At 43.6% G+C, this 25,588-nt stretch overlaps 1 protein-coding gene across 2 annotated transcripts in view; it reads left to right on the plus strand.

Moving 5' to 3' along the window:
- Positions 1 to 8,337: 8,337 nt before the first annotated feature.
- The window catches only part of PAPSS1 (3'-phosphoadenosine 5'-phosphosulfate synthase 1), a 59,386-nt gene continuing 42,135 nt past the window's right edge, over positions 8,338 to 25,588 (plus strand). The window contains exons 1-5 of one of the 2 annotated variants that reach the window (XM_006119302.5): positions 8,338 to 8,549; positions 14,947 to 15,061; positions 18,035 to 18,270; positions 20,790 to 20,928; positions 23,027 to 23,145. In XM_006119302.5, the coding sequence (XP_006119364.2) occupies positions 8,490 to 8,549; positions 14,947 to 15,061; positions 18,035 to 18,270; positions 20,790 to 20,928; positions 23,027 to 23,145 (669 nt within the window). In that variant the 5' untranslated portion in view covers positions 8,338 to 8,489. Of the gene's footprint in view, positions 8,550 to 8,586; positions 8,746 to 14,946; positions 15,062 to 18,034; positions 18,271 to 20,789; positions 20,929 to 23,026; positions 23,146 to 25,588 lie in introns of those variants that run through there. The other variant, XM_006119303.5, reaches the window with a different exon arrangement.

The raw sequence follows: 25,588 nt of genomic DNA on the forward strand, positions 1-25,588 counted from the left end.
AATTGGAACTAGCGGAGCGCTTAGTTCGAACTAGCAAAACCTCATTTTAGGAGGATTAAGCCTAGTTCGAACTAGCTAGTTTGAATTAAGGGGTGTGTAGCCCCTTAATTCGAACTAGTGGGAGGCTAGCCCTCCCCAGGTTTCCCTGGTGGCCACTCTGGCCAACACCAGGGAAACTCGTCTGCCCCCCTCCCGGCCCCGGACCCCTTAAAGGGGCACGGGCTGGCTACGGTGCCCGTGCCAGGTGCAAGCCTGCCAGCACCCAGCCAGCAGACCCTACACCTGGCACGGATCGAGCCACCCACCCGATGCCCCCCAGCCCTTCCCCCTCTTCCCGGGACCAGGCTGGCGGCTCCCGGGAGCTTGCCCGGGACCGCAAGAGGCGGGCACCTGCCTGGACTAGTGCAGACATCGTGGACCTCATCCACGATCTCCGCACTAGGCACAGGAAAGTGGCCAGCTAGGGCAGGAGAGCTGCCAGCCTGGCCACCCAGGAGCAGGTGTGCAAGAGAATCAAGGGGGTCCACTGAGACCCCCAACCCTGAGCCCTGAGCTTACAATGGCCGTCCTGGGTCAGACCAAAGGTCCATCTAGCCCAGTAGCCTGTCTGCCGACAGTGGCCAACCCTAGGGACCCTGGAGGGGATGGACCAAAGACAGTGACCAAGCCATTTGTCTCGTGCCATCCCTCTCCAGCCTTCCACAAACTTTGGGCAGGAACACCACTCCTACCCCTTGGCTAATACCACTCCATGGACCCAACCTCCATGACTTGATCTCACTTCCCTTTAAACTCTGTTCTAGTTGTAGCCTTCACAGCCTCCTGCAGCAAGGAGTTCCACAGGTTGACTCTTTGCTTTGTGAAGAACAACTTTCTGTTACTAGTTTGAAGCCTGCTACCCATTCCTTTCCTTTGGTGTCCTCTAGTCCTTCTTTATGGGAACTAATGAAGAACTTTTCTGTATGCACCCTCTCCACCCAACTCCTGCTTTTAGAGACCTCTATCCTGTCCCCCCTTTGTCTCCTCTTTTCTAAGCTGAAAAGTCTCAGACTCTTTAGCCTCTCTTCATATGGGACTTGTTCTCAACCCCTGATCATTTTAGTTGCCCTCCCCTCTCCCAGCCTCTCTCTTCCCTTCTTCCACCTCCTTTTCCCAGTCTCCCCGAGTTTTGTTCAATAAAGACAGATTCCATTTTGGAAGACACGTTATCTTTCTTTTGTACATCAAGAAGAGGGGCTAGGGAAGGGTAAGTGGAAGGAGGTGAGGGAGGAATGGAGCCCCCGATGGGGAGGACTGGGCTGGCTCTGCGGGTTTCTGGGGATGGAAGCTATCCTGCAGCCCTCCAATTGCCCCCTCTCCCCAGATGGCAGCCTGTGGCAAGTGCAGCCGGTCTGATGGCCGAGTGCTGTGATGTGCCCCGTGTGGGTACTCCGGGCACTCCAAGCCAGGACTGCTTTGCAAGCGGGGCACCCCTGAGAACTGTCTGTCCAGGGTGGGGGTCGGGACCCTTTAAGCACAGCCCTCGGCTAGCCTGAGACAGCATCTCCACGCTCTAAGTCCTCCTCTGATGCCCTGCCGGCACTGCTTCCAGCCATCCTTAAGCCTGGTTCAGGGTCCACTTAATGTGGACATGCTAGTTTGAATTAGCAAAACGCTAATTCGAACTAGTTTTTTTAGTCTGGATCCGTTAGTTCGAATTAGCTTAGTTCGAATTAACTAATTCGAACTAAGTTAGTTCGAATTAATGTTGTAGTGTAGACATACCCTAAGGGTATGTCTACACTGCCACCCTAGTTCGAACTAGGGTGGCTAATGTAGGCATTCGAAGTTGCAAATGAAGCCCAGGATTTAAATATTCTGGGCTTCATTTGCATCCTGCCGGGCGCCGCCATTTTTAAATCCCCCTTAGTGGGGACTCCATGCCCGCGGCTACACGCGGCACGGAGTAGGTAGTTCAAATTAGGCTCTCCAATTCGAACTACCGGTATACCTCGTTCCGAGGCGTGTAACCACAGGCACGGAGTCCACACCAAGGGGGATTTAAAAATGGCGGCACCGGCAAGATGCAAATGAAGCCCGGCATATTTAAATCCCGGGCTTCATTTGCAACTTCGAATGCCTACATTAACCACCCTAGTTCGAACTAGGGTGGCAGTGTAGACATACCCTAAATTGGCTGACCCAAGGGCTTTCCAATAAAACTCAGTTCCTAATTTTGTGAATCCTGAGGCTTGCCTGTTTACGTTGCTCTGTGGGCCTACATTCAAACTAGCATTGTGACTCTAGCCCAGTGGTCTCCAACCTTTTTAAGCACGAGATCACTTTTTGAATTTAAGTGCAATGTAAGATCTACCTCAAACCCAAATACCCTTGCTCCCCTCCTTTGTAACCCTTCTCCAAGGCCCTGCCTCTGCTCACTCTGTCCTCCCGCATCCTCCCTCCCTTTCACCAGGCAGGGGCAGAGGGTTGGGGCACAGACTCTGGTCTTGGTCTAAGGGATTTGGAGTGCGAGGGGGCTCTGAGCTGAGTCTAGGGCAGGGAGTTGGGGTGCAGGAGGGGATTCATGATTGGGGCAGGGGATCAGAGTTGGCTCCTGTTGGACGCTGCTTACCTCAGGTGGCTCCTGGGTGGGGGTACAGTGGGGCTAAGGCAGGCTCCCCCCTGCCCTGGCCCTGCACCACTTTCCAAAACAGCCAGCAAACTCCCTCCATCCCAAACCCAGTTGTGCCCCTTCCCCTCCCTGCCCATTCTGTGGAGATAGAATACATGGTGAAAGAGGGGACACCCTGACATCAGCACCACTCCTCTCCCTCCCCTGCCCTGCACAGCAAGCAGGAGACTCCCAGGGAGGGGCAGCTCCAAGCCAAAGGGCAGGAGGTGCACAGCAGTGCTGCACTTGATAATAGTCTCTTGGCCAAACTAGTCAAGATCACTAGTCAGAGGCTCCAAGATCTACCAGTAGATCCCAATTTACTGGTTGGTGATCACTACTCTAGCCTATGCTAGTCTTAGACACCTATCAGGTGCTCTGGAGGGATTTCTGTGGGAGTTAATGTTTTCAGCAACATTACCTTCATGATGGATTTCTATTCAGAAACTGACAAATGTTTTGAAGGCAGCCTGCTTTAGATTATGACTATTTGTTGGCTTCAACATTTTCCATTCACCTAGGGCTCTCTGGAGTTTGGGTAGCACAGCATAAGCTAGGATTATGACAAAGATGACGAATAAATGTGGGGGCATAAGCAAGGGCCCACTGAAAAATAAATTCTTGAATCCTCATCTTAGAATGTGGCTCTGAGTGCTTGAGGTTTGCCTGAGAGTCATAACTTGGGCTGAAAATTTCCAGGATGTGCTTTCCCTATGATGTGTGGTTTTTCAAGTATGTGCACACAAGCACCACCTAGCTAGATTCCCTTTTCGGCTACTGTATCTACGTAGTTTTGAGAACTAACTGTTGAACAAACTACATATACATCAACCTCAATTTCCCCATGCAAACAGCCTCCTGTTTCTCAGTGGGGATTTTGCAACTCCTAAAATGATTGGCATATGAGGATATAGTTGGATAAACTAAAACCTCACTCTTGCTAACATGTCAGAATGATGCAATAAGATAGCTGTGGACATGTGTGCAAGTGTCTTTTTTTTTTAAGTTTCATTTTTGTCAAAGATGCTCCCAAAAGGAGCTGGAGTTCATGCTTCAATCTTAGTGAGTAGGAGGGAAAAACCCTCTTGAATTAACTACACAAGCCTTTTTTCCAAATGGCAAAATAGTTTCCTATACTGTATATGTACTCCTTTGCAGGTAACCTTTAATTTTAATTCATCCTGCTCAACCAATAGTACAGTGGCAGATTTAATACAGTATTTCAGAAATCTTGTAATGTGAAACATGGGAAACCTGGTTTCTAAACTGAGGCTATGTCTACACTACAGGGTTTTTCTGGGACACTGGAAAAACTCTGCCCCGTCCAGGGAATGCGTCCGCTCTTTTGGATCAGTTTCCGAAAAAAGCAGGCGCGCTCTTTCAGAAGCCCTGTATTCCTCATTTATGAAGAATAAGGGCTCTTCTGAAAGAGGAGATTTTTTACCTATTTGTACCGTGTATATGGGCTAAATATTAGAAAAGCTCCTTCCAAAAAAAGAATCAGAAAAAGGAGTGCTAATTGTGGTTCGCAATTTGTGTACCTTTTTCGGAAAAATAACTGCAGTGTAGACAACCTCAGAGTCATAATGTAGCTTCACTTTCAAAAGTGAGCTTTGGTGTAATGGAGACAGAGCCTGAGAGATGGATTCCAGCACTTTCTAGGCTTGAGAGAGATGACTCATTAAATTCTAATAGTTTTAAACCTGTGTAATGGTGATGTCCATCAAAGAGAGGGATATATAGTATGAAAAAACTAGCTCTAGTATTTTGCTTCCCAGCAGTATAATCCATTTGGAAAACAGATTTGCATATAATTTATAACCATTTAAAATTTCAGAACTCAGCCAGTATTTTTTTTTTCATTCCAGAAATTAAGAATGAAGTCCCTGTAATTTTTCTGGATAAAATATGCCTGTGATATATTCATTTATAACATGATATCATTAAACAGCTTTTAACTGTTGATGTCTTCACAGAATAATGGACTATGGGACTAGAACAGGGCTGCACTGAACGGATCAGGGCAGCAAAATATCATTCCCCAGTACCAGTGAGTGCCTTCACATTTTGCATTGGGATTCTGTTAGGACCATAAAATGCTACTTTATTTATTTGTTAGATAATTTGGAGATGCTCAGATATCATGAAGATGGGAGCCATATAAGTACGTCTCTGAAAAAAGATCTTCCAGAGACTAAAACTCTACATAACTTGTGCTGAAACCGGGTTATCAAGAACTGTTTAAATATCATCTGTACTTTGATGTCTGCACCAATAAAACTTGTTAGTGTTGCTGATTGTCTGTTATGTGTATGCTGAGTGTCTGTATATGTTTTCTTGGTTTTCTCTGAGGCCAAGCTACTTTTACATATAATCTCCATCTAAAACTAAGGTCTTATGGCTCTCCCTAAAACCATATAGTTTATGCAAGTTTCCTTGCTGCAAGTGTTGGTGAGGGACCTGTAGATCCTTCATCTTCCACCTGATCAATTACTACTATGCTTCTACCTTTCTGATCACTCTTAGACCTTAAGCTATCCTGCCTATACAAATAGCAATGCCTCAAAGAAAACCAAGAAAACACTGAATTTTTTCCAAAGCTATCCTTGAAATAAATTCCTTTACCCATAGCTATAACCCTGGTCATAAAAGGCAATATGTGTAGAGATTAGAATTAGTGGACAATCAGCAATCTTAGCTAGTTTTATTGTTGTAGAAATCAAAGTACAGATTATTTAAACAGGTCCTGATAACCCAGTTTCAGTACAAGTTTATGTAGCGTTTTAGTGACTGGAACAGCAATGGGCAACCAACACTAGTGAGTGGGCCGCATGAGTACCCTTCTTCGTCTCAGTGGGCTGCAAGATTGAAAGTGGTGGGCAACTTGGGGTCTGCGGCTTATTCGAGTTCCACCTATGGCCCTTGTGCCCAGCACTTATTTACTCCACCTTCTCCCTTCCAGAACTTTCAGAGTGCATGAATTGACTGATTTGCACTCCATCTCCTCCTCTCCCCCTCCTTCCCAGAGCTTGAACTCCACAAATCAGCTGATACAAAGTGCTGGGAGGGAGAGGAAGGAGCAAAGATGGGACACTCCTCCCTCTCCTTCCCAGTACTTTCAGAGAGCCATGAATCAGCTGATTTGCACTCTGTCCCACACCTCCTCCCTCACAGAGGCTTGAATGCTATGAATCAGGTCTAACCTAATTCAACCTAATAGTAAAACAGAAGAAAATTTTTAAATTTAGTTCAGTAGCTGGATGCTCTTTCTCTGTCAACCTATGGAACTCTTTGTGAGATGAGTCATTAATCCAAGGATAATATCCAAAGACTATGACTGTCAATCTCCATCATGGCCAGTGTGTCTCCAGGTAACAAGGGATCGTCTCTTCATCGTTTTTGAAATGCTCCCTCACCCCACCCCAGTTTGCATTAAGTGCTTCATTATTGCAGCATGTCAACTTCTCACTAATTTCAGACCTCAATGCATAATTATAATAATAATTATTAATAATAATAACAAATGTATTTCCAAATATTTTGTTTATTAATACTTACTTGCTAATTGTTTATTTCTGCCTTGCTAATAATTTATCTGGACACGTTTCCAACTGTTCTTCCATTTCAAAGAACCAGTTTATCCTGTACAGACTAACTTGGCTACCCCCTGAAGTTTCTTAAACTTGTGATAAGTGATTTATATGTTAGATTAATACATAAACCTTGCATGTTGGTAGCTCTAAAAAAGTATCTTCCTAATTTATGGTTTTGAATAAAACATTCTCCTTAGAATCATAAAACTTGAAGGAACCTTGAGAGATCAAGTCCAGTCCCCTGCCCTCATGGCAGGACCAAGTACAGTCTATGTCATCCCTGAGAGATGCCCGTCTAACCTGCTCTTAAATATCTCCAGTGATGGAGATTCTACAACCTCCCTAGGCAATTTATTTCAGTCCTTAACCACCCTGACAGTTAAGAAGTTTTTTCTACTGTCCAACCTAAACCTCCCTTGCTACAGTTTAAGCCCATTGCTTCTTGTCTATCATCAGAGGCCAAGAACAATTTTCCCCACTCTTCTTTGTGACATCCTTTTAGATACCTGAAAACGGCTATCATGTCCCCTCTCAGTCTTTGTTCCAGACTAAACAAGCCCAAATCCTTCAGCCTTGCCTCATAGCTCATGTTTTCTAGACCTTTAATCGTTTTTGTTGCTCTTCTCTAAACCTTATCCAATTTCTCCACATCTCCAGAATAGGGCTTTTGTCAGAAAACATACAACACAAAGACAAAATGCTTAATTTATATAGTAAATATAATTCATATATATCAGTGATTCAAGGTACAGATTGTCAGTATCATTTCTCTCTTACATTTAGCATAAGTGATAAAGCAATTGTTTAGGGACCTGTGAGTTCCCTCTTTTCAGCTTGTCCAGTGGGGTCTTGCCAACAGTAAGATCAGCCATTGTGAGACTGTGATATTATCATTGGAACACTTCAGCGATTGCTTTTAATTTTCTTTTTTTTAATTGCTTTTCTTTTCTTCTTTTTCCTGTTTTATAAGTTCCTTTGGCTCCCACACCACTCTCTCTCCATCTGTTTGCAGTGGTGGTCAGCTGTAGTTAGGAGCAGGTATCATTATGTGTGTACAAAATACTAACCTCAACCTTTGAGCATAGGTATCAATTAATTCACTGGCAGCTTTTAATTTTATAGAATCATAGAACGCTCAACCTGGGAGGGACCTCCCAGTCCCCTGCCCTCATGGCAGGACCAGTACCGTCTAGACCAGCCCAGATAGATATCTAACCTGCTCTTAAATATCTCCAGAGAAGGAGATTCCACAACCTCCTTAGGCAACTTATTCCAGTAGAATTCCAGTGTTATGTCAAATTATATCACAAATAAGTATTTTAAAGATGCTTTTTGAGAAACATTCTGGGAACAATCAAAAGGGGGCTACTATTTGTATACATCAGTCTTAAAAGACAAATGTGTGTCCTGAATTCCTAAGGCTGCATTGGCACATTGACTAATGCAATGAATAATCATGGTGGTGTGTCAAAGTACCATCTTGCGATGATAGAACTTGCTGTCATTCTACAACAGTGTGTGGCAAGCAAACGGCAGCGCGCTGAGCCAAGCTTTCGTCAAATCTATCGCAATACATAGTGCGGTGACCACGTGAAGCAACGTGGCGTGACCGTGGTGTGGCTCAAGAGCCGTTAGGGCAACGTGTCTCCACTTCTCCTTTGGGAGGGGGCTATGTCGTTGGTTTATGTTCCCCTTCCACCGGGCCCTGCTGTGTGCTCATGGGGACCCCCCCAGGGCTCCACTGAGCGGGCTCCACTGCCCGTGTCCCAGCGAGGGGCCTTGGCCAGGGGAGGGCAATGGGCTGCCCCCGTGCAGAGAGCGCGAGGCAGGCCCCGTCTCCACACAGCCAAGCAGGGAGGGGGGGAGCTGGAGGACCTCAGCTCGAGACCCTGCGGCTTGCGTGAGACTTGCGCCGCCCCCCTCTCGGGGACAAACGAGCGAAGATGAGCCGCCAGGCTAGAGCGGCGACACCGGAAGCGCCGACTCCTAGTCCACCCCCTCCCTCTTGTCTGTCACGGTGCAATCCGCTCCTTGCGCATGACGCAGTCGCGCACCCCCCCTCTCTCTCCCCGCCCCCGGTGCGTAGCGGGAGGCTGGCGGCGCGCGTCAGCCCCTCCCCTTCAGCGACGCAAGCTGGTTCTGAGCGCGCGAGCGGCAGCATCCGAAGAGTCTCTTCTCCGCCCCTACGCCCCGGGGTTGCTGTTTGGAACCCTCCTTCCTCCCCCCTCCCACGCCCCTCCCTGGTGATGGAACGGCCCGGGAGCCAGAGCAAGAAAGTCAAGCTGAGCAACGCGGTGCAGAGCTGGGTGAGCGCCGGCCGGGGGAGGCGGGAGAGACGCGGGGAAGCTGGCGGCTCGCGCTCCGCCTGTGCTGATGTGGCAGGGCTGGGCTGGGCTGGGCTGCAGACCTGGTTGCTGAGCTCTAGCGAGGCAGCTGCACCAGCCGCCTGGGGCGAGGGTCTAGCTCGCGCCTTGCACGGGCTGGGTCTGCAGTTTGCAAAAGGTGAGGGGCGGGGAGGGAGGATGCGCACGGTGTGTATGTGGGGGGGGGGAGGATTAGAAGGTGTTGGGGGTGTTTCCAGCAAGGGTGACTTGGAAGCGTGGTACATGGATGGGGCACGGTGCAATGGGCAGGGTGTGATGGTGCAATGGGATTGTGAATTGTCTCATTGTAACGTCGGCATCTTCCTTACCCAGGGGAGAGATGGTAAATGCTCCCTTAAAATGAATATACCCATGAAAGTTTGCCTCCCCTAAGCGAGTGAGACAGGGTACCAGCACATCTCCCCTCTCCCTGGGTTTCTGCCTTTGTGGATCCTTTTATGTTTTGAAAGTTGGGCTCTGGGGGACAAAAGGGGAGGGGGGTTGCATGGGGAAAAATGCTGATTTCAAGGTTTCACTTCTGTCTTTTGCACCTTGGTGTCTCTGCTTCAGATATGTTGGAAGAGGGGAAAATGAAGAATTCAGTGTACAAAGTAACCATTCATAAATGCGGGGCAGCTAAAGACTGAGGTTCTTTGTAATGTGGTGGCTAAATGGAAAGCTGTCAAAGTAAGATTTTTTTTTTTAAGCCAAACAACGAAAACCATGGTTCTTATTCATCGAGGTACTGGCACATGGGCAGATCAATTTACAGTGCAGGCCAAAGACTAGAAAACTCAGAGAAAGAAGAGGCCTTCCTTAAGAGCATGTGAAAAATCATTGAGATTCTGAAAAAAGTGCTGTATTTAATCAGCTGTGAGAAGAAGAGCTGGGGCATATTCCTTGTCATAATAAAATATTGTGTATCTCTTATGGTACCATTAATATTGTAGAAATAATCAAGCAGCTATTGCCAGAGTAGTGGTTTGTAGTTTCCTGTATATTCATTTGGTAAGGAAACTTCGACATTGAAAGCCATTACCTGTTTCTGTAGGACCTGGTGAATGTTAGACAAAATAAGTCGGAACTCTGTTGCTAAATTGTGTAGTGTTCAAATCTTTCCTTTAGTTTTTAGAGATAATACTTCTGGTCAAAACGTGCCTGTAAGATGTTGCCATACTAACTTATTAGATTCAGTTGTTGGAAGTTCTTAATTCTGTGTCAAAAGGAATAAGGAGCATATGAAATATTTTAATCTTTTGCTCTTAAGCTGTTTGTTTTCAGGCTTCTAGGGTAGGAAGACACTCTGACAGCATTGGGCTTATGCATGAATGAATTAAAAGCATGTTTACCTAGTATTTTATGACATTCTGGGCAGCAGCAGAAAATACTAGTTAAAATGAAATATTAAAAAAACTCAAGTTACTAATATCTCCATATGTTTTTGAAACATTTCTTCTAAAACCTACTCACCACTGACCATGCTGGTCTTTTGTTGAACTGAGATGAAATGTAACAAACTAGTCATTTACCTCTGTTTTATAGTCAGTTTCAATTTCCCCCTAGTTAGTGCATTGTTTGGTGTGGGTTTTTTTAATAAACAAAAACATCCCCTGCAATGTTTGTGTATCATCTGGGATTTTAATACCATCCTTCCCCATTTCTGTTGAGTTTAAGGTTGTATAACTTGCTTATATAGTCTAAATGGGTCAATGGCAAATGTGCCTCAGTGTCGTGTAATTTTAGGAATGTTTTTAAAATCATTAAAATGGCTAATATCAATTGTCGGTGTACATTTGTTGAGTTTTCTGTAGTACTGATGAACACTTAAAACTGTGTTGATGTGACTGACCTGCAAAGGTAAAGATGCAAATGCTATTAAGTTCACCTGTATGTGCTAGATCAGTGGTCTCCAACCTTTTTGAGCAAGAGATCACTTTTCACATTTAAGTGCAATCCAAGATCTACTCAAATTTAAATATCATTGCCCCACCTCCTTCCCACCCCTTCTCTGAGGCCCTGCCCCTGCTCACTCTGTCTTCCTCCCTTCCTCACTTACTTTCATCAGGATGGGGCAAAGGGTTGGGGTGCAGACTCTGATCTTGGATTTAGGGGTTTGGAGTGCGAGCAGGGCTCTGAGCTGCTCTTGGGGCAGGCAGTTGGGATGTTGGAGGGGGTTTTAGGTGCAGACTCTGGGAGGGTGTTTGGATGCGGGGGTGCTCAGGGCATATTGGCAACTGGTACAACATAATATTGTTTTGCTTAACTTTGAGGTCTCAAATGTGGGATTTCCAAAAGCACCAAACTAACATAAGAGCGCAAGTCTTAGGACATATCTAGATTGCCTGCGGCTTTTGAAAGAAGATATGCAAATTCAGCACAAATTTGCATATCTTCTGATCCTGTTTTCGGAAGAGATATTTGGGGAAAAAAGCAGTCTAGACACGGTTCTTTCGGGGTGGAGGGGAAACACCTTTTGAAATAACCCTGTACACCTCACCGTTTGAAATCACCCTGTACACACTTTTTTAGGAAGAAGGGTTCTTTCAAAAAAGGGATTTTTTTCCCTGAAAGAACTGCATCTAGACTGATTTTTTTCCCCCGAAAAACTCTTCCAGAAATGGGATTGGAAGAAGATGCGTAAATTTGTGCCAAATTTGCATATCTTCTTTCGAAAGCCTCGGGCAGTCTAGATGTGCTTACTGACCATTAGTGACTTATATGCTATAGAAAATCTCACTTTAGATAATGGGCAGCTATTACAAATGTTTACTTAAGATAGTAAATGTATGTTACATGCTTCCCTGAGACATATTCCTTAACAAAGAACATTGTTTTCAAACATTAGGACTGGGATTTGCTTGTTTTTTTTGTCTTTGTGATGAAGGAATGTAATATTTCTGGGATGTCCTAGATTTTCTGTATCAGTGGTATATACATTTTTTTTCTGGAAAATCAATATTTATAGAAGTTGGAACATTTACTCTTTCTCAAGTGAATGGTTTATTCTGTGAAATGTAACTGGGTGGGCAGTACTGAATGAATAATCTTGTTCTTTACTGCAGTGTGAGCTCCAAATGTATTTTTTTCTTCTTTTAAATCAGGAAGTGAGTCTAGCCAATTAGTTTACTGGCACATCTCTAATTTGTTATATGTACCTGAACTTGTTTGTCTCTTGAATCTATTCCAAAGTTGTGTGGTTACTGACTTAATACAGTGCTTGTAGCTTTATAAAAGCCTCCTTGTTAACTTCTGCAGGCAGGCAGAACAAGAATTGGGGAAACCTATTTGCTTACTGTTTGAATGGAAATATTGCATGGAAACGGAAAGATTCTGAACAGTAAGAGTGGAATTCAAACTTTCATTTAAAAATTCAAATGTACGTTGGTGCTGCAGATCAGGCTGGTAGCCATTGCCTCATATCTTACTCTGCTCTTTCTTTGTGCTGTTACTAGCTGGTTGGTTTTTCACCTACCTCCCTGACTCATATGCTTGGTAAATGTCTGGTGCCTTGAGGTCAGCTGGAAAACATGGCCACAGAATTATTTAAAAACCCTTTTGTTCTGGAGGTATTTAAATCTGCCAAGTGTACCAATGTTGAAAATTCTTTGCCAAAAATCAAGCTGAATACAGAAGTCTATGTCAGTTCTCCCAATCCTTTCCTTCTTCAGCCATACGGAGTGGACATGATACTATCTATATTTTTGTTAGTCTGTAAGACAGGATTGGGCAATAACTTTTGGTGGGGGGGCCCACTCCAAGATTTTGGAAAGTGGTTAAGGGCTACACTTTTCTGTGGAGGAGATGTGGGATCTAGGATAGAGGTTGGGTGCAGAAGGGCGCAGGGAGTAAGGGACTGGGATGCAGGAGATGGTGTGAGGTCTGAGAGGGAGTTGGGGCAAAGGAGGGGATTGTAACCTGGGTCAGGGGATTGGGGTGTATGGTCAGGGAGGGGTATGGGTGCAGGAGAGGATTCTGGCCTGGGGGAGGGGTTTTCGGAGGGGGTGCAAAGTCTGGAAAGGAATTGTGACCTGGGAGAAGGGGAAAAGGGAGTGCAGACTACAGATGGTGACCTGGGGAAGGGGATTGGGGTGCAGAGTCTAAGAGGATGTCTGGATGCAGGAGAGGATTCTGGCATGGGGGAAGGGATGTTTGAGGGGGTACAGGGTCTGGGAGGGAGTTTTGATGTGGGGCGGGGGGGTGCAGAGGTTTGGATAATGACTTGGGGGGGAGAGAGATGGGGTATGGGAGGGGAAGGGCTGCTAGAGGCAGGCACCTCCAAGCCAGCAGCCCTGCAGCATCCCCAAGGCAGGCTGGGCTCCCTGCCTGCTGCAGCCCCAGATGCTTAAAACTGCAAGTTGCTCCCTCCATGTGTGTGTCTTGCACTGTCCCCATCCCCCAGGCCACTGTCTCAGCTCCTACAGGCTGCTTGTTTCCAGATGATAGGAGCTGAGGATTGGGCTGGGGGCAGGTAGATCACACAAAGCCTTCCCCTCCCTGCAATGCAGTGAGCCGCAGAAGTCTGGGTGTGAGTATGTCAACACTCCTGAAATTTGAAGAAAACTAAATTTTTGTTTTATGTTTTACAACACTTCATTATTTTTGGACTTTTTACACCCAAAAATGTAATCGCCCACCTGGCTACGATTAAGGTGTTTAAACAAATGTGTTGCAATGCTAGAAAAAAATGTTGTGTGTCTGACAACTGTACGTGTTCGGGTACTTATACTTACCCCTTTTAAAGGGGGTACTTATAAAAAGGTTGAGAGACACTGGCTTAGTGGGTCAGATCTTGCCCCTGAGCCGTATTTTGCCCAGTTCTGGTCTAATGTGTTGCAGGACCATTTGTTGTCTTTTTAAGTTTTTTCTAGAGAATCATAGTTTGTCAAACATAATGCAACATGCCGAGCATAGAGGGCAAAATAAACTAGGGTTAGATGCAGTACAGAAATGGATGTTACTTTCCATTATTTAGGCTAGCGGTGCTAGAGCTCCTGAGGTTACTGTGAATCATTCACTATTCATAATTCTATTTTCTGTAGCACTAGCTGCACAATTTGGTGATAGACTGTCTAGATTAGGCACATTTGTATTACATCAAAACCCAATTATGCTCAGTTGAGAACAAATTAACAAAACCATTGAATCTCAGTGCAACTTATACTAATAGTTGCTCTCGAGATTGTTTAGAAGATCTAGTTTGTTTAGAGTTACGGGGGTTTTGTCATTTACTTGAGAGGAAATAGGATTGAGCCTTTTGGGTTTAAACGTGACCTGCAAAATGAAAAATGAGTCACGCTGTTAGGAAAGGAGTGTATTCTGGGATTTGTAACAAGGTGGTGTCTTTGGAAATCTTAAGATTTCCTGACATTGAGTGTTGCCACTGGAAGTATACCCACAGCGGGGGGGTTGTGTCATCCCTTCACTCCCTCAGCTTTCTGGTTGTGGAGTGTCTCTGCTAATTTATCCTTGGCCAGTTGTTCTCCCTAGTGAATGGCTGCAGTGCTTCTTTCTGCTACACTTCACAATTCTTTCAAGCAGCAGAATGACAATGACCTGTTCTCTGTCACTTACTGCTGCCTACAGCTTTCTCTGGAACACTAGGGAAAACCGATCTGACTTCTGCTTCAGTTTGGGAGAGCCAGCAATGGAAGCACTGCAATAGTCTGTCCTGGGTCCTTTATTTTGAAAGCTAATTTTGACACTGAGTGCATTGAGGGCTTTTGGACAGAGATAAGGAGGATGACATTGTGGGTGCTACTGGAAATAGTCATAATGAATGCTTTTTAAATAAGTTGATCAGGGTCTTTCAGTACATACAACTGAGTGGAAATACTATTTGTTAAACTTCAGGTTACCTTTTACAGAAGGTTGAAAGTTTTACCGAATGGCATGATGAGCTAGATGTTTGAGTGCGAAACTGGAAATCAGACCACAATTTGCAGGGGAAAGGGCCCCTTTTAGAGAAATTTAGAAAAGAGCCAACGGTAAGCCCTATAATGGGAACTGTGAGAATAGTTTCTCCTCTAAAGAATTTACAGTACTGCTGCAAGAATCTGATTTTTCTAATTACCTAAATAAGAAGGTTTTAGAACCCAACCTTGTAATTTTAGCCAATCCAATTTATTGCAGTAATTGACTAGCCAGACACTCCAGTGGTGGAAAATGGGGAGTATAATACTGTATGTGGTCCACACAGGTGGTCTGTTTGACTTGCTTTGTGCCCTTTGGCTTTATGCAGCTGAGAATCTATTGTATATTCTCTTTGCTTTTATTGGTTTGCCTGCCAGTCTCAACTTTGTATGTGTGAATAACTTAACCTAATCAACTGTGTTACCTACAGGGAATGCAGAGAGCTACCAATGTCACTTATCAAGCTCATCATGTCAGCAGGAGCAAGAGAGGCCAAGTGGTGGGGACAAGAGGCGGCTTTCGCGGCTGCACAGTCTGGTTAACAGGTACAGCACAACCAAGCCTTATGCATGGATTTATGAAGCTTTTCTTCATTTTTGTGTGAAAATTCTATTTTCCCTTTTCTTCATATCAACTTTTTCTTGCTAAATGTGGGTACGAGGCTTAAATTAAACCAAAAAGTCTACTGATAATGTATGGGCAGGGAAGGTTTGCTTATGTTCAAGAAATTTCACAGGGTAGAGAAAGGTTTGCTTATGTCCTAAAGAGAGTTTAGAGTTGTCTGTAAAAGAAGATATTCAGTCCATTTTTGTTTTGTTGAAAAGAAGTTTTTGGAAAGGGGAAGGGTTCCCTGGATCACGGGTCTCCTAAAACATGTTTGTGTAGAAGAGCAAAAGTTTTTCTCTAAATATGTGCAGTGGGGTCTTGGTCAGGCTTGCAGGAAATGACTTCAGGGCAGACAAAATTTTTTTTTTTTTTTTTTTTTGCTTTGAACGTGATTTTGAGTAGGCCGAATATCAGCTTATGTTTGTGTACATAAGACTGCACCATGCCACAATCAAGAGCTTTCCTCAGAATATTTCAAATGGCACTGTTGAATCATTCTTTCTCTCATATGTCTCTTTAAACCTTTTTTTTAACGTTTCCTTTACTCTGACTTTGGGTTTCTGTCCCTCTTAAAGTATTGATTGAGTTATCATACTCATTATTAAAGAAGTGTATTACCTATGTTGCTGAGGTTTTCTAGATGAGAGTTGAATTATATGTAAATAAACCCATTGTACTGCAATGGTTTAAACCCAAATGTGTCAGTGCTTATATCCCTACACGTTTACTTTATGTTCACACTTACCACTTTTCTAAAGGGCTTCAGTTGCAAATTTGTCTGAGTATTTATCCCTCTCTTCCTAGCACAGCTCCCAGAAGAAGTTTGTTAGAGGAATTTTAAAAGGCTGCTAGTATATTGCTGCACGTTTGAGAGGTCTTGTTGAACGATTTACACTTGCACAACATCCATCTGCAAGTATAACTAGGCTCAGTATACAGCGCACTGTTTAAGTGGCGCTTTCAGAGAGTTACTGTTGCTGTGGAAACTGCACTGGCGGCCCTTTGGATTCAGAGTGAAGTTCAAGGTGTTGGCTTTTGACCTACAAGGTCCTAAGTGGCTTGGCATGATTCCTGTCTATTTATGGTATGGGTAGAGGTGGGCTCCTGGTTCCACAGTTGCAATCAGCTCAGGTTCTTGAGCTCGATCCTCTGATTAAAAATAAAAAGACAGACCGGGCCGGGAATAAGGCAGGGGGCTACTGGCTAAGCATTGTCTATAAGGGCCATTTTTCTTTGGTATTTTCTCACTTTGACCTCTCTTTGGACTAAGACAACCCAACCTGAGCCCGTAGGCGTTGCAGGTGCAAGGCAAAGCCCATCTGTTTGAATGCACTTTGGCTGAGTGCTGACCAGTGGGGCTTCTGGTCATCGTTTTAAGCTGTATTTGTCAGATGACCAGGAATAAAAGAAATTGTGGGAGGAAAGAGAAATGCTGCTTTTTTGGGTGCATGTTTCCCAAATCCTGTGCTAGGTGACTAGTTATTTCATTTATTTATTGAAATATATGGCAGTGTTACCAGACCTTTAAATTAACTCTCTGATGTGGAGTTTTTAAAGGCTGAAGTGATAAAAAGTAAATAAAACAGTAATTTACCCTACTTGTTAACAGTTTGGATCACTTTTGTGGATGGACAAAAGGTGTGGTGCTATAGTCTTAGGGGGGACAAATTGTATTTGTATCATGGGAACTTTCCCTGGTATAAATAAAGCTTGTGTGAAAGGTTTGATAAGGACAAAAGAGAAAAAATGTCAGCCAGAGAGGCAAGCAACACATTTGAAGTGCTGTCTGCTATATCCTGTTCACTTTTTGGGTAATAGCTTGATGCCCCTGTTCTCCCCATCTCTACACCACTGCACACCAGCCTTGATCGGCATTAGTGATAATCTTCAAATTCTGGAAACACCTCTTCCAGACAGCTGCAATAAGAACTTATGCTTAGCTGCCTACTTGACCACCTTTCCAGGTAGCTGCTTCCATAATGACAGCTTGACCTCAGTTTTGAAATTGTTGAGGAAGAGGAGAAAGGGAGGATTAAGGTCTGTGGGAACAGAAAGCTAGAAAAAGAATATGAATGGAAATCATGTACCCCAAGATGATGGACTGATAGTTCTGGTGACTTAGTACTAGAAATTTGCCTCAGGGAATGATGTGAGTTTCCTCTGCCACCTTCAAATATAAGTATGGCCGATTCTAAGAACCTAGGTAGGCAGACTTAGCGGAAAACCAGAGGCAAAAGGATTGATTTTTTTTTTTAAAGTAATCACAGGATGAAATTGGCCCTTTGTTGCCTGATTAGGCTCCAGATAGAGTTGGAGAGGCTGCTTCAGAAAAATCTTGAAGCTGCACTATTAAAAGATAGGATTTTTCAAAAGTGGCAAGTGAAAAAAGCGTAAGACTCTCCGTGGGACATGTGTTAAAGGCGCATCTTTGCTTTTGAAAATCTCACTAAGTGTTTGAAATACAAAAAAAGTTTAAGGCTATATCTGTGCACAACATAAGACATGATTTTAAAACTGGAGGGGGAATGCTTCAGAATGTTCTGAAGATGAGCCATCTCTGTTTTACTTGTTTGGACAGCACAATCGAAACTGAATTCTTGTTGGATCCATAGATGTTGCTGGTGTGTGAGCAGTGTTTAATCTGTCTGGTATTTCTCTCAGTAGTCAAAGTCTGGAAGGAAGAATTAACAGTGCAATCAACAGTTTCTTGTTGTAGACCATGGAGCACCTATTCATATAGACTCTTGTTAAGTTTTCCTTCATGTGCTTAAAAATATTGAGGGGCATGAGAGAGTGACTAAATATAAATAGAGGAAGTAGATGACATTTATATTTTTTCTCCTAGTTCCTTAAGTGGTGACAGTTGAATGGTGAATTGATCCAAGATTGTATTTTGTTTTTGACTAATTTAGGGTTGTCCGGTGCTGGGAAGACCACAGTTAGTATGGCACTGGAGGAGTATTTAGTGTGCCACGACATTCCATGCTACACATTGGATGGTGACAATATTCGCCAAGGCCTTAATAAGAATCTGGGCTTCAGTCCTGAAGACAGGGAAGAAAATGTCCGACGTATTGCTGAGGTTGCTAAGTTGTTTGCAGATGCTGGTCTGGTGTGCATCACTAGTTTTATCTCCCCCTATACCCAGGTAAACATATTGTCCTGATAAATATTTATGTTGCTACAGGATGCATTTAGTTTTGCTGTCCCAAGAATGTTATATCGGCAGTCTCACTGAAGAAAACATGCGTTAGTGCCACTCAAGGGAAAAAAATTGAGCTCTAGGCATCTTTCATTTAGCCTTTCTGAGCTGATGAATATACAGTAAAACCTGTGTTATCCGGCACGCTCAGGGATTAGGGCATTCTGGTTATCTAAAAATTCTGGGTATCTGAGGGTCCCATCAACCTAGGAAAAACCAGCGGACAATAATAGTAAAACTCAAGTTTTTAATATTGGTAGTTTTGTAGTGTGAGGCAATTCTCTCATTTCTGTTTTGAGTTAAAGATGATTAGTACTTGTTAAGCCAATAATGGTAAACCGCTGTGCGCCTGAAGATATGACAGTATTGTGGCTGGGAGCAATGCTGGTTAACAAAGTTTTCTGGTTAACAGAGTGCCGGACAACAAAGCTTTCACTGTAGTATAAAATTGTAGTATGCAAGCTTCAATTTCCTTTGAGTTGCCTTAAAGACACAACTGTAGGTGACAATTCATTTGTTAAAACCTCCTTCCCCCACTTCCAAATATATATCATAGCCTTTACTTCTAAAAATTGGGCCTAAATTGTGCAAGCAGAATATGTAGTTGAGTATGCAGCGTAGGTAACTGTTCAACTTGTTCAGTTTATTGTTGAATGTGGTTTTGCATGTGTATTTAGATGTGGCTTTTTGGAAATACAGACTAAATGTGTGTGCTCATTTTATACTGTGAAGAATTTCACTGTGTCCGTGGAAATTGACTCAATGAACTTGAAAGGGAGAGAGTTGGTGAAGGGACAGCAGGGAGCGTCTTCAAAAATAGTTTTATGCATGATGATTATAATATGACAATTTCAAAGTGAAAATTACATCAGTATTTCTTTGGGCAGTGTTTTTTAAAGAATAGTTTGGATAGTTCAGGATTCTGTAGCAGGCCAGAAATTCTGGAGATGAGAAAAATACGCACACGCATGCACTATGTATATTTATCTAGGGAGCAAGAAATCTAGATTTAATATTTGAATGATTTGGTTTTTTTAATGATGACTAATGATTGGAAGTCTTTCAGCAGGACCATATTTGTAAAATGAGTGTGTGGTATTTTGAGCTGTGTAAAATAGTCTATTGAGCCTACTCAAAATTGGTGCATGCAGAAGGAAAGCTGGTGTTCTGTGGAAACCCCCCCCAAAAAGTGTGTGTGTTTGGTAGGGAGGGTGTCAGCCGACGGTCAGGGCAGTGAGTTCCTTATGACCGGCTGAAGTTCTTTTAAATTGTGCTTGGTTCTGTTACAGCAACTGAAGGAGTCAGGTTAAAGCTTAAACAGTTACTATTTATTGTTACAGGGTAAACTTAGTTGTTAAATGCTACTACTGTGTTACAGATAACACAAACACTACAAAGGACAGGACAGAAATTACACTAATAAGTTACTTACAGGTACCATGAAACCCTTTGGTTCTCTGAGCTCTTATTAAATGCATGCAAAATAGACACATAGCAGGTATATATTCTCACCCCTGCGTTCCAGACTTGGCGTGGCCAGCGTCTTTCTCTCAATCCCTCGGGAAGAAGTAGGGCGAGGTTGGGCGTCCCACAGACCTCGGGAGACAATCAATACCTGCCAGCAGGTATAGATGATTGGAGCTCAAATGGGGTTGGCAGCAGAACCTCTTTTTATACCCCTTGGGTCATGTAGGCTTCTTCCTGATCTCAAATGGCCAATTAGGAAAAGTGGCTTTGAATGCCAAGTTTCCCACGAAGGGTGCAAAGCATAATTTACACCTGGGAAAATGCAGACAATGGGCACCTCTGGTATGTGATGGGCGAAGATTCCTCTCCTGGGACAGTGCAGGCGTGTCAATTACTGGTACTAGCCATCAGGGCGACGGGAGGTCCCGGGTCGTCAGCTAGCCCATTTACTGTCTGGTTTCTGTTTATGGTAGAGTCAGGGACAGGCAGCAAACCTGTGTTCCCAGGGCATCAAAGGCTGACTGCCTTTCTCTTGCTCTCGGGGGGGGGAGGGGGGGAACAAGATGGGGCTCGTGGAAAAACAAGATGGGGTTTTGTGTCTGGCTACAGAGGGTTGTGGAGAGTACAGCCACAATGGTAAGTGACATCTCTTTAAGGCTTCAATGAGACGGGTAGATTAACTTCTTAATATGGAGATAACACATAGTCAAAACTATTAGGAGTTATGAAATAGAATAGCTCATTGTATATATAATTTGGTTATAAAATACAGTTCTGTATAAACAACCTCTGAATTTAGTGTCAATTTTACTTTGCAAAGAGCAGTAGACCTACTAATCCTATGTATTTTGTACTTTGTGGAAGAAAAATTTCAATTTTTTTTTTTTTGTGATTGCAATCTTAAGTAAGCCAATGTCCTTCAAATATTTTTTTCTGCTTCAACATTGTATTTAAAATCTGTTAATATCCCTTCCCTCTTCCCCCTCCCTCCCATTCAGGATCGGAACAATGCCAGAAAAATTCATGAAAGTTCAAGTTTGCCTTTTTTTGAAGTATTCGTGGATGCTCCGCTGCATGTCTGTGAAAAGAGAGATGTCAAAGGGCTCTACAAAAAAGCCCGGGCTGGAGAAATTAAAGGTGAATTTCAGTATAGTTACTCCTTTTCCATGCTCGACTTTGATGCTGTAATGATCAGGTCTATGGACAAATAAAAAAGGCACACTCTGGGCCACATCTCATTAAGGTGCAGTATGGTTCAGTGAATAGAAACTGGACTGGGACTCAGAAATGCTGATTTCGCTTCCCTGTTCTGCCCCAAGCCTGCTGTGTAACCTTGGGCAAGTTGCCTCTTTGTGACTGTTTCCCCTTTCACTCTTTATCTAGCTTCTGTATTAAGATAAGCTCTTAAGAGCAGGAACAATTTTTTTTTCATTCTGTATTTATACTGACCACTGTGGGAACCTGATCCAGTTTCCATGTGTAGACACTGCTGTAATGCTAATAATGGCCTTCCAAAAAAGTTATGGAAAAGTACATTCACAGCCATTCCTTCTATAAAACTGCATCACGAAGATCGCTTTTATAAATAGTTTATTTCTATGGTGCTGAAAAAGCTATGGCTGTGCACTGATGCCTTGTTGCATTTTAATACCACAAATAAGCTCCACTGCCCCACTACGGGGGGAAAAAAAACAAAGCTGGAAAACATCCTAGTGGATTGAATACCTTTTTGCTGGATAGTAGTCCTGGAACTTGTGGTCATTAGCCATAGTAATTGTTGCTGTATTTGGAAACAAAACAGTATTGTATAGTATCTGTTACTCGATCTTATAGATTTTAAGGGCAGAAGGGACCATCGTGATTGTCTAGACCCATGGTGTCCAACAAGTTAGCCAAAAGCCACATGTGGTTATTTGCCTGTTGAGGGTGAGTAGTTCGCGATAGCAGTATCTGCGGTAGTGGCTGGTTGAACACCACAGGTCTAGACTGACCACCTGCATGTTGCAGGCAAGAGAGCCTGCAATAGACCCATAACTTCTTGCTGAGTTAAGTCCTGAAATCTTGATTCAATGTCGTCAAGTTACAGAGAATCCACCCTCTTTTTTTCCTCTATAGAAAATTAAGCCATCAAGTCAGAAACTACTTGCTACATACCTGGATTTACATGGCAGTGATTGTGGAAGAAAGGCATGATTGGTTTAAGGAATACACGATAAGTCGATAAGGGGCCACTGCCACGCTGCAATTTAAATGTAGGAGGAGCCAGGCAGCCCAGCTCCTACTATATTTAAACTGCAGAGCTGCAGCCGAGTAGGTCTGCCCAGTTCTTACTACATTGAAGAGGCAGAGGTGCAGCACCTCTTCCTCCCCTGCTTCTCCCCCCAAACACCACAGAGATGGTGCTGGGAGGACCTGACTTTTAAGCCAGCACCAGCTCCCAAGCACTGGCTCCTGATTCCCCCCTCATTTGTTGCCTCTGATATAGAGGCTGGGTGTGTGTGTGGGGGGGGAGTAAGAGGTGGTGGGAGGGCAGGAAATACGAGTAGTCAACTTAAGCCTAGGTTTATCAGATGGTTATCAGGTAGTTGACCAATTGACCATTCTTACATCCCTAGATTGGTTAGAAGCTCCTCTGTTTCAGAGTAGCATGTTAAGTAGAGAAGGCAGAGAAAATGATATGGTCTCAGATTTGGGTTGTAAATACAGTCTTCAGAAGTGCAGTAGCCATGTGTCGCAGGCTTTATTAGCTCAGTTAACTACTTCACCTGTATTAACCAGTCCAATGTGCCAGAAAAACCCTGAAGTTTTGCCCTTTAGAACGTTGCTCATTGAATCAAAAATTTCTGTAATCTTAAATACAGATAAGCAAAATACTTAGATTATTCAACAATGCATTCAGTATCAAAGCAACTTATGGTAAGGTCAGCCAAAAGGGTGTGTATCTAGTAACTCAAGATGGTCGAACATTGTGCTTTTTACAACACTACTTTCCTTCTTCCTCATCCATGATATATTTTGTTATTTACCATAGATGCCTGCATTTAGAAAGATCTGGCATTAATAATAAAGGGCCTCATTTAAAAAAAAAAAAAAAAAAGAAGTCAAGCATACAAAAAGCGTCAAATTAAAATTGTGTACTCTGTGTGTCTGTCCACAACCACACAGCCACAGTTGAATACTATAAGAACCATTCTGAAATGTGGATGAATTTTCAATTCTGTTTTCTTTTATGCAGGTTTTACTGGCATTGACTCAGAGTATGAAAAGCCTGAGGCTCCAGAACTAGTGCTGAAAACTGACTCCTGTGACGTGAATGAATGCATTCAACAAGTAGTAGAACTTCTTCAAGAACGGGTAAGGAGATGTAGCAGGCTCTTCTGAGACCTTTCTCAGGCATAGCATTGATTTTAAATTTGTCTCCAAATTGGAATTTAAAAAAAAAAAGTTTTATACAACTAAAGAGAAATAAAACTTTTTTCACAGTTTTTAAAAAAAATCCACTGTAAATAGTTGTCTTTAAACACCACCCTGCAGAGTCTTTTTTTAAAAAAAAGCATCAGTAAGAATGTGAAAAAGGATTGTGAACAGAAATGAAATTGAATTGTCATTGCTCAAGATGAAAGATGCAAAAAGAGGAGCTCTGTATTTGTTATACTGACTGCTGTCACACTATTGTAATAATCTTTATACAAGGTATGTTTCTGAGTTATCAAGTTACCTCACATCTTGCTCATCACTAATATCACAGAAAAGTGCATTTAGCAACATTATATGTAAAGTTATGAACATACACTTCAGCCATGATTTCAGTTTATTTCCCAGTTACAGCTAGGGCAGTGGTCTCCAGCCTTTAAGCACAAGATCACTTTTTGAATTTAAGTGCAATCCAACATCTACTTCAAACCCAAATACCCTTGCCCTGCCTCCTTTGTGCCCCTTATCTGAGGCCCTAGCCCTGCTCACTCCATTCTCCCTCCTTCCTCACTTTCACAAGGCTAGGGCAGATGCTTGGGGTGCAGGCTCTGGTCTTGGATGAAGGGATTTGCAGTGTGAGAGGAGTTCTGAAATGAGCTTGGGATAGGCAGTTGAGGTGCAGGAGGGGGTTCTAGGTGCAGGCTCTGGCAGGGCATTTGGATGTAGGGGTGGTCAGGGCTAGGGTAAGGGGTTGGGATGCAGGAGGAGGTTCATAACTGGGTCAGGAGTTCAGGATGTAGGCTCCAGCTGGGCCTTGCTTACCTCAGGTAGCTCCTGGGTGGTAGTGCAATGGGGCTAAGGCAGGCTCACTCCTGCCCTGGCCCTGCACCACTCCCAAAAGCAGTCAGCAAACTCCATCCCAAGTCCTGTTGTGCCCTCCCACTCTGTTCTGTGGAGATAAGATACAGAGTGGGGGGAGGGTGGGCACCTTGATATCAGCACCCTCTTCTTCCTCCCATGTCCTGCACAGCAAGCAGAAGGGTTCAGTGTGTGTGTGTGTGTGTGTGTGTGTGTGTGTGTGTGTGTTGGGGAGGGGGGGAACAGCTCCAAGGCAAAGGGCAAGAGATGCGCAGCAATAGGAGGAGGGGCAGCTGAAGTTCTGGCACTATGGCCTCTCAGCCAAATCAGTTGAAATCACTGGTCAGAAGCTCCAAGATCTACCTGTAGATCTCGATAGTTGGTGACCACTGGTCTAATGATTAAACCAGTTTCTCAAACGCAAAGGGAAAGCTGATGTCCCAGTCGTGTGGGGAGAAAAGCTTAATGAACCATTACTTATCACTTGGCCATTATTAGGCAAGAAAGTGGGGCTGGGACAAAGACTTGCATCTTAGGACTTGTCCACGCGGGCACATGTTGTTGCCAAAAACTGCCTTTTGGGGACAAAGCAGTGAGAGTTTACACAGCAGTGCAACTTTTGTCAGGAAAAAATAGTTTTGGTGACGCAAAAGTTTCTTGAGAGCTGGATGCTTTTCCTTTTTCCCTCCCTTTATTGTTGACAAAGAGCCAGTGTGGACTCTGCTGTTTGTTTTGTTGAGAGTACTGGCTTCCTCCAGTATCCCACAATGCCTACCTTGATGGCTGTGTTCAATGTTTTGTGATCTCTGCTGGCCTGCAGGCATGGCCCCTCCCCTTTCAAAGCTCTAGGAAATATCTGACAGCTGAGTGAGCTGCTCCATTTGGGGAACGAAGAACAAATATTGGAGTGCTTCTGTTCTGCCCTGCACGAGGAACACAACAGTAGGCAGACTGCCGCTGCATGGAAAGACTCCTATGTTGCGTTGCTTTCTTAGTATGGAGAGCTTACAAAGCTATGAGGGAGTCCTAAGAAGTGAGGAGATCAGCTCTGCCTTCTTACAATACTGCACTGTGGGATGGTTATCCACATTGCTTTGCTCTATCTGTCAACAGGAATCTAGCAGTGTGGCCAGGAAATGTTGACAATGGGAGGCAGAAAAACTGATTTGACCAATTTTTACTTTTGGCGACTTGCATATTGATAGCACTTTTGTCGCCAAACCTTCCCCCATATAGACATAACCCGAGTGAAGAACAGCATGAAGTTTTTTCCCTTCAGAGACTGGCTTTCTGTTAGTTTCCAGTTAGAAAGGGGGATGGGTCCTGCCCTGAAATACAGAATGCTCCTAGCAAGACTGAGTAATTTTGCTTGAATCTAATGTAGTTTTAAGTATTTTTGTCTTGGTTTTTTTTTCATGTAACTTTCTGACTTATGCCTCATTACTTTTCATTGCCTCATCACTTAAATCTCAATCTCTGTAGTTAATAAACTTGCTTAATCCAGTGTGCGTAAATTGATGTGTCT

Source organism: Pelodiscus sinensis, chromosome 4 (genome assembly GCF_052426305.1).
Source record: "Pelodiscus sinensis isolate ZL-2025 chromosome 4, ASM5242630v1, whole genome shotgun sequence".
Lineage (NCBI taxonomy): Eukaryota > Metazoa > Chordata > Testudines > Trionychidae > Pelodiscus > Pelodiscus sinensis.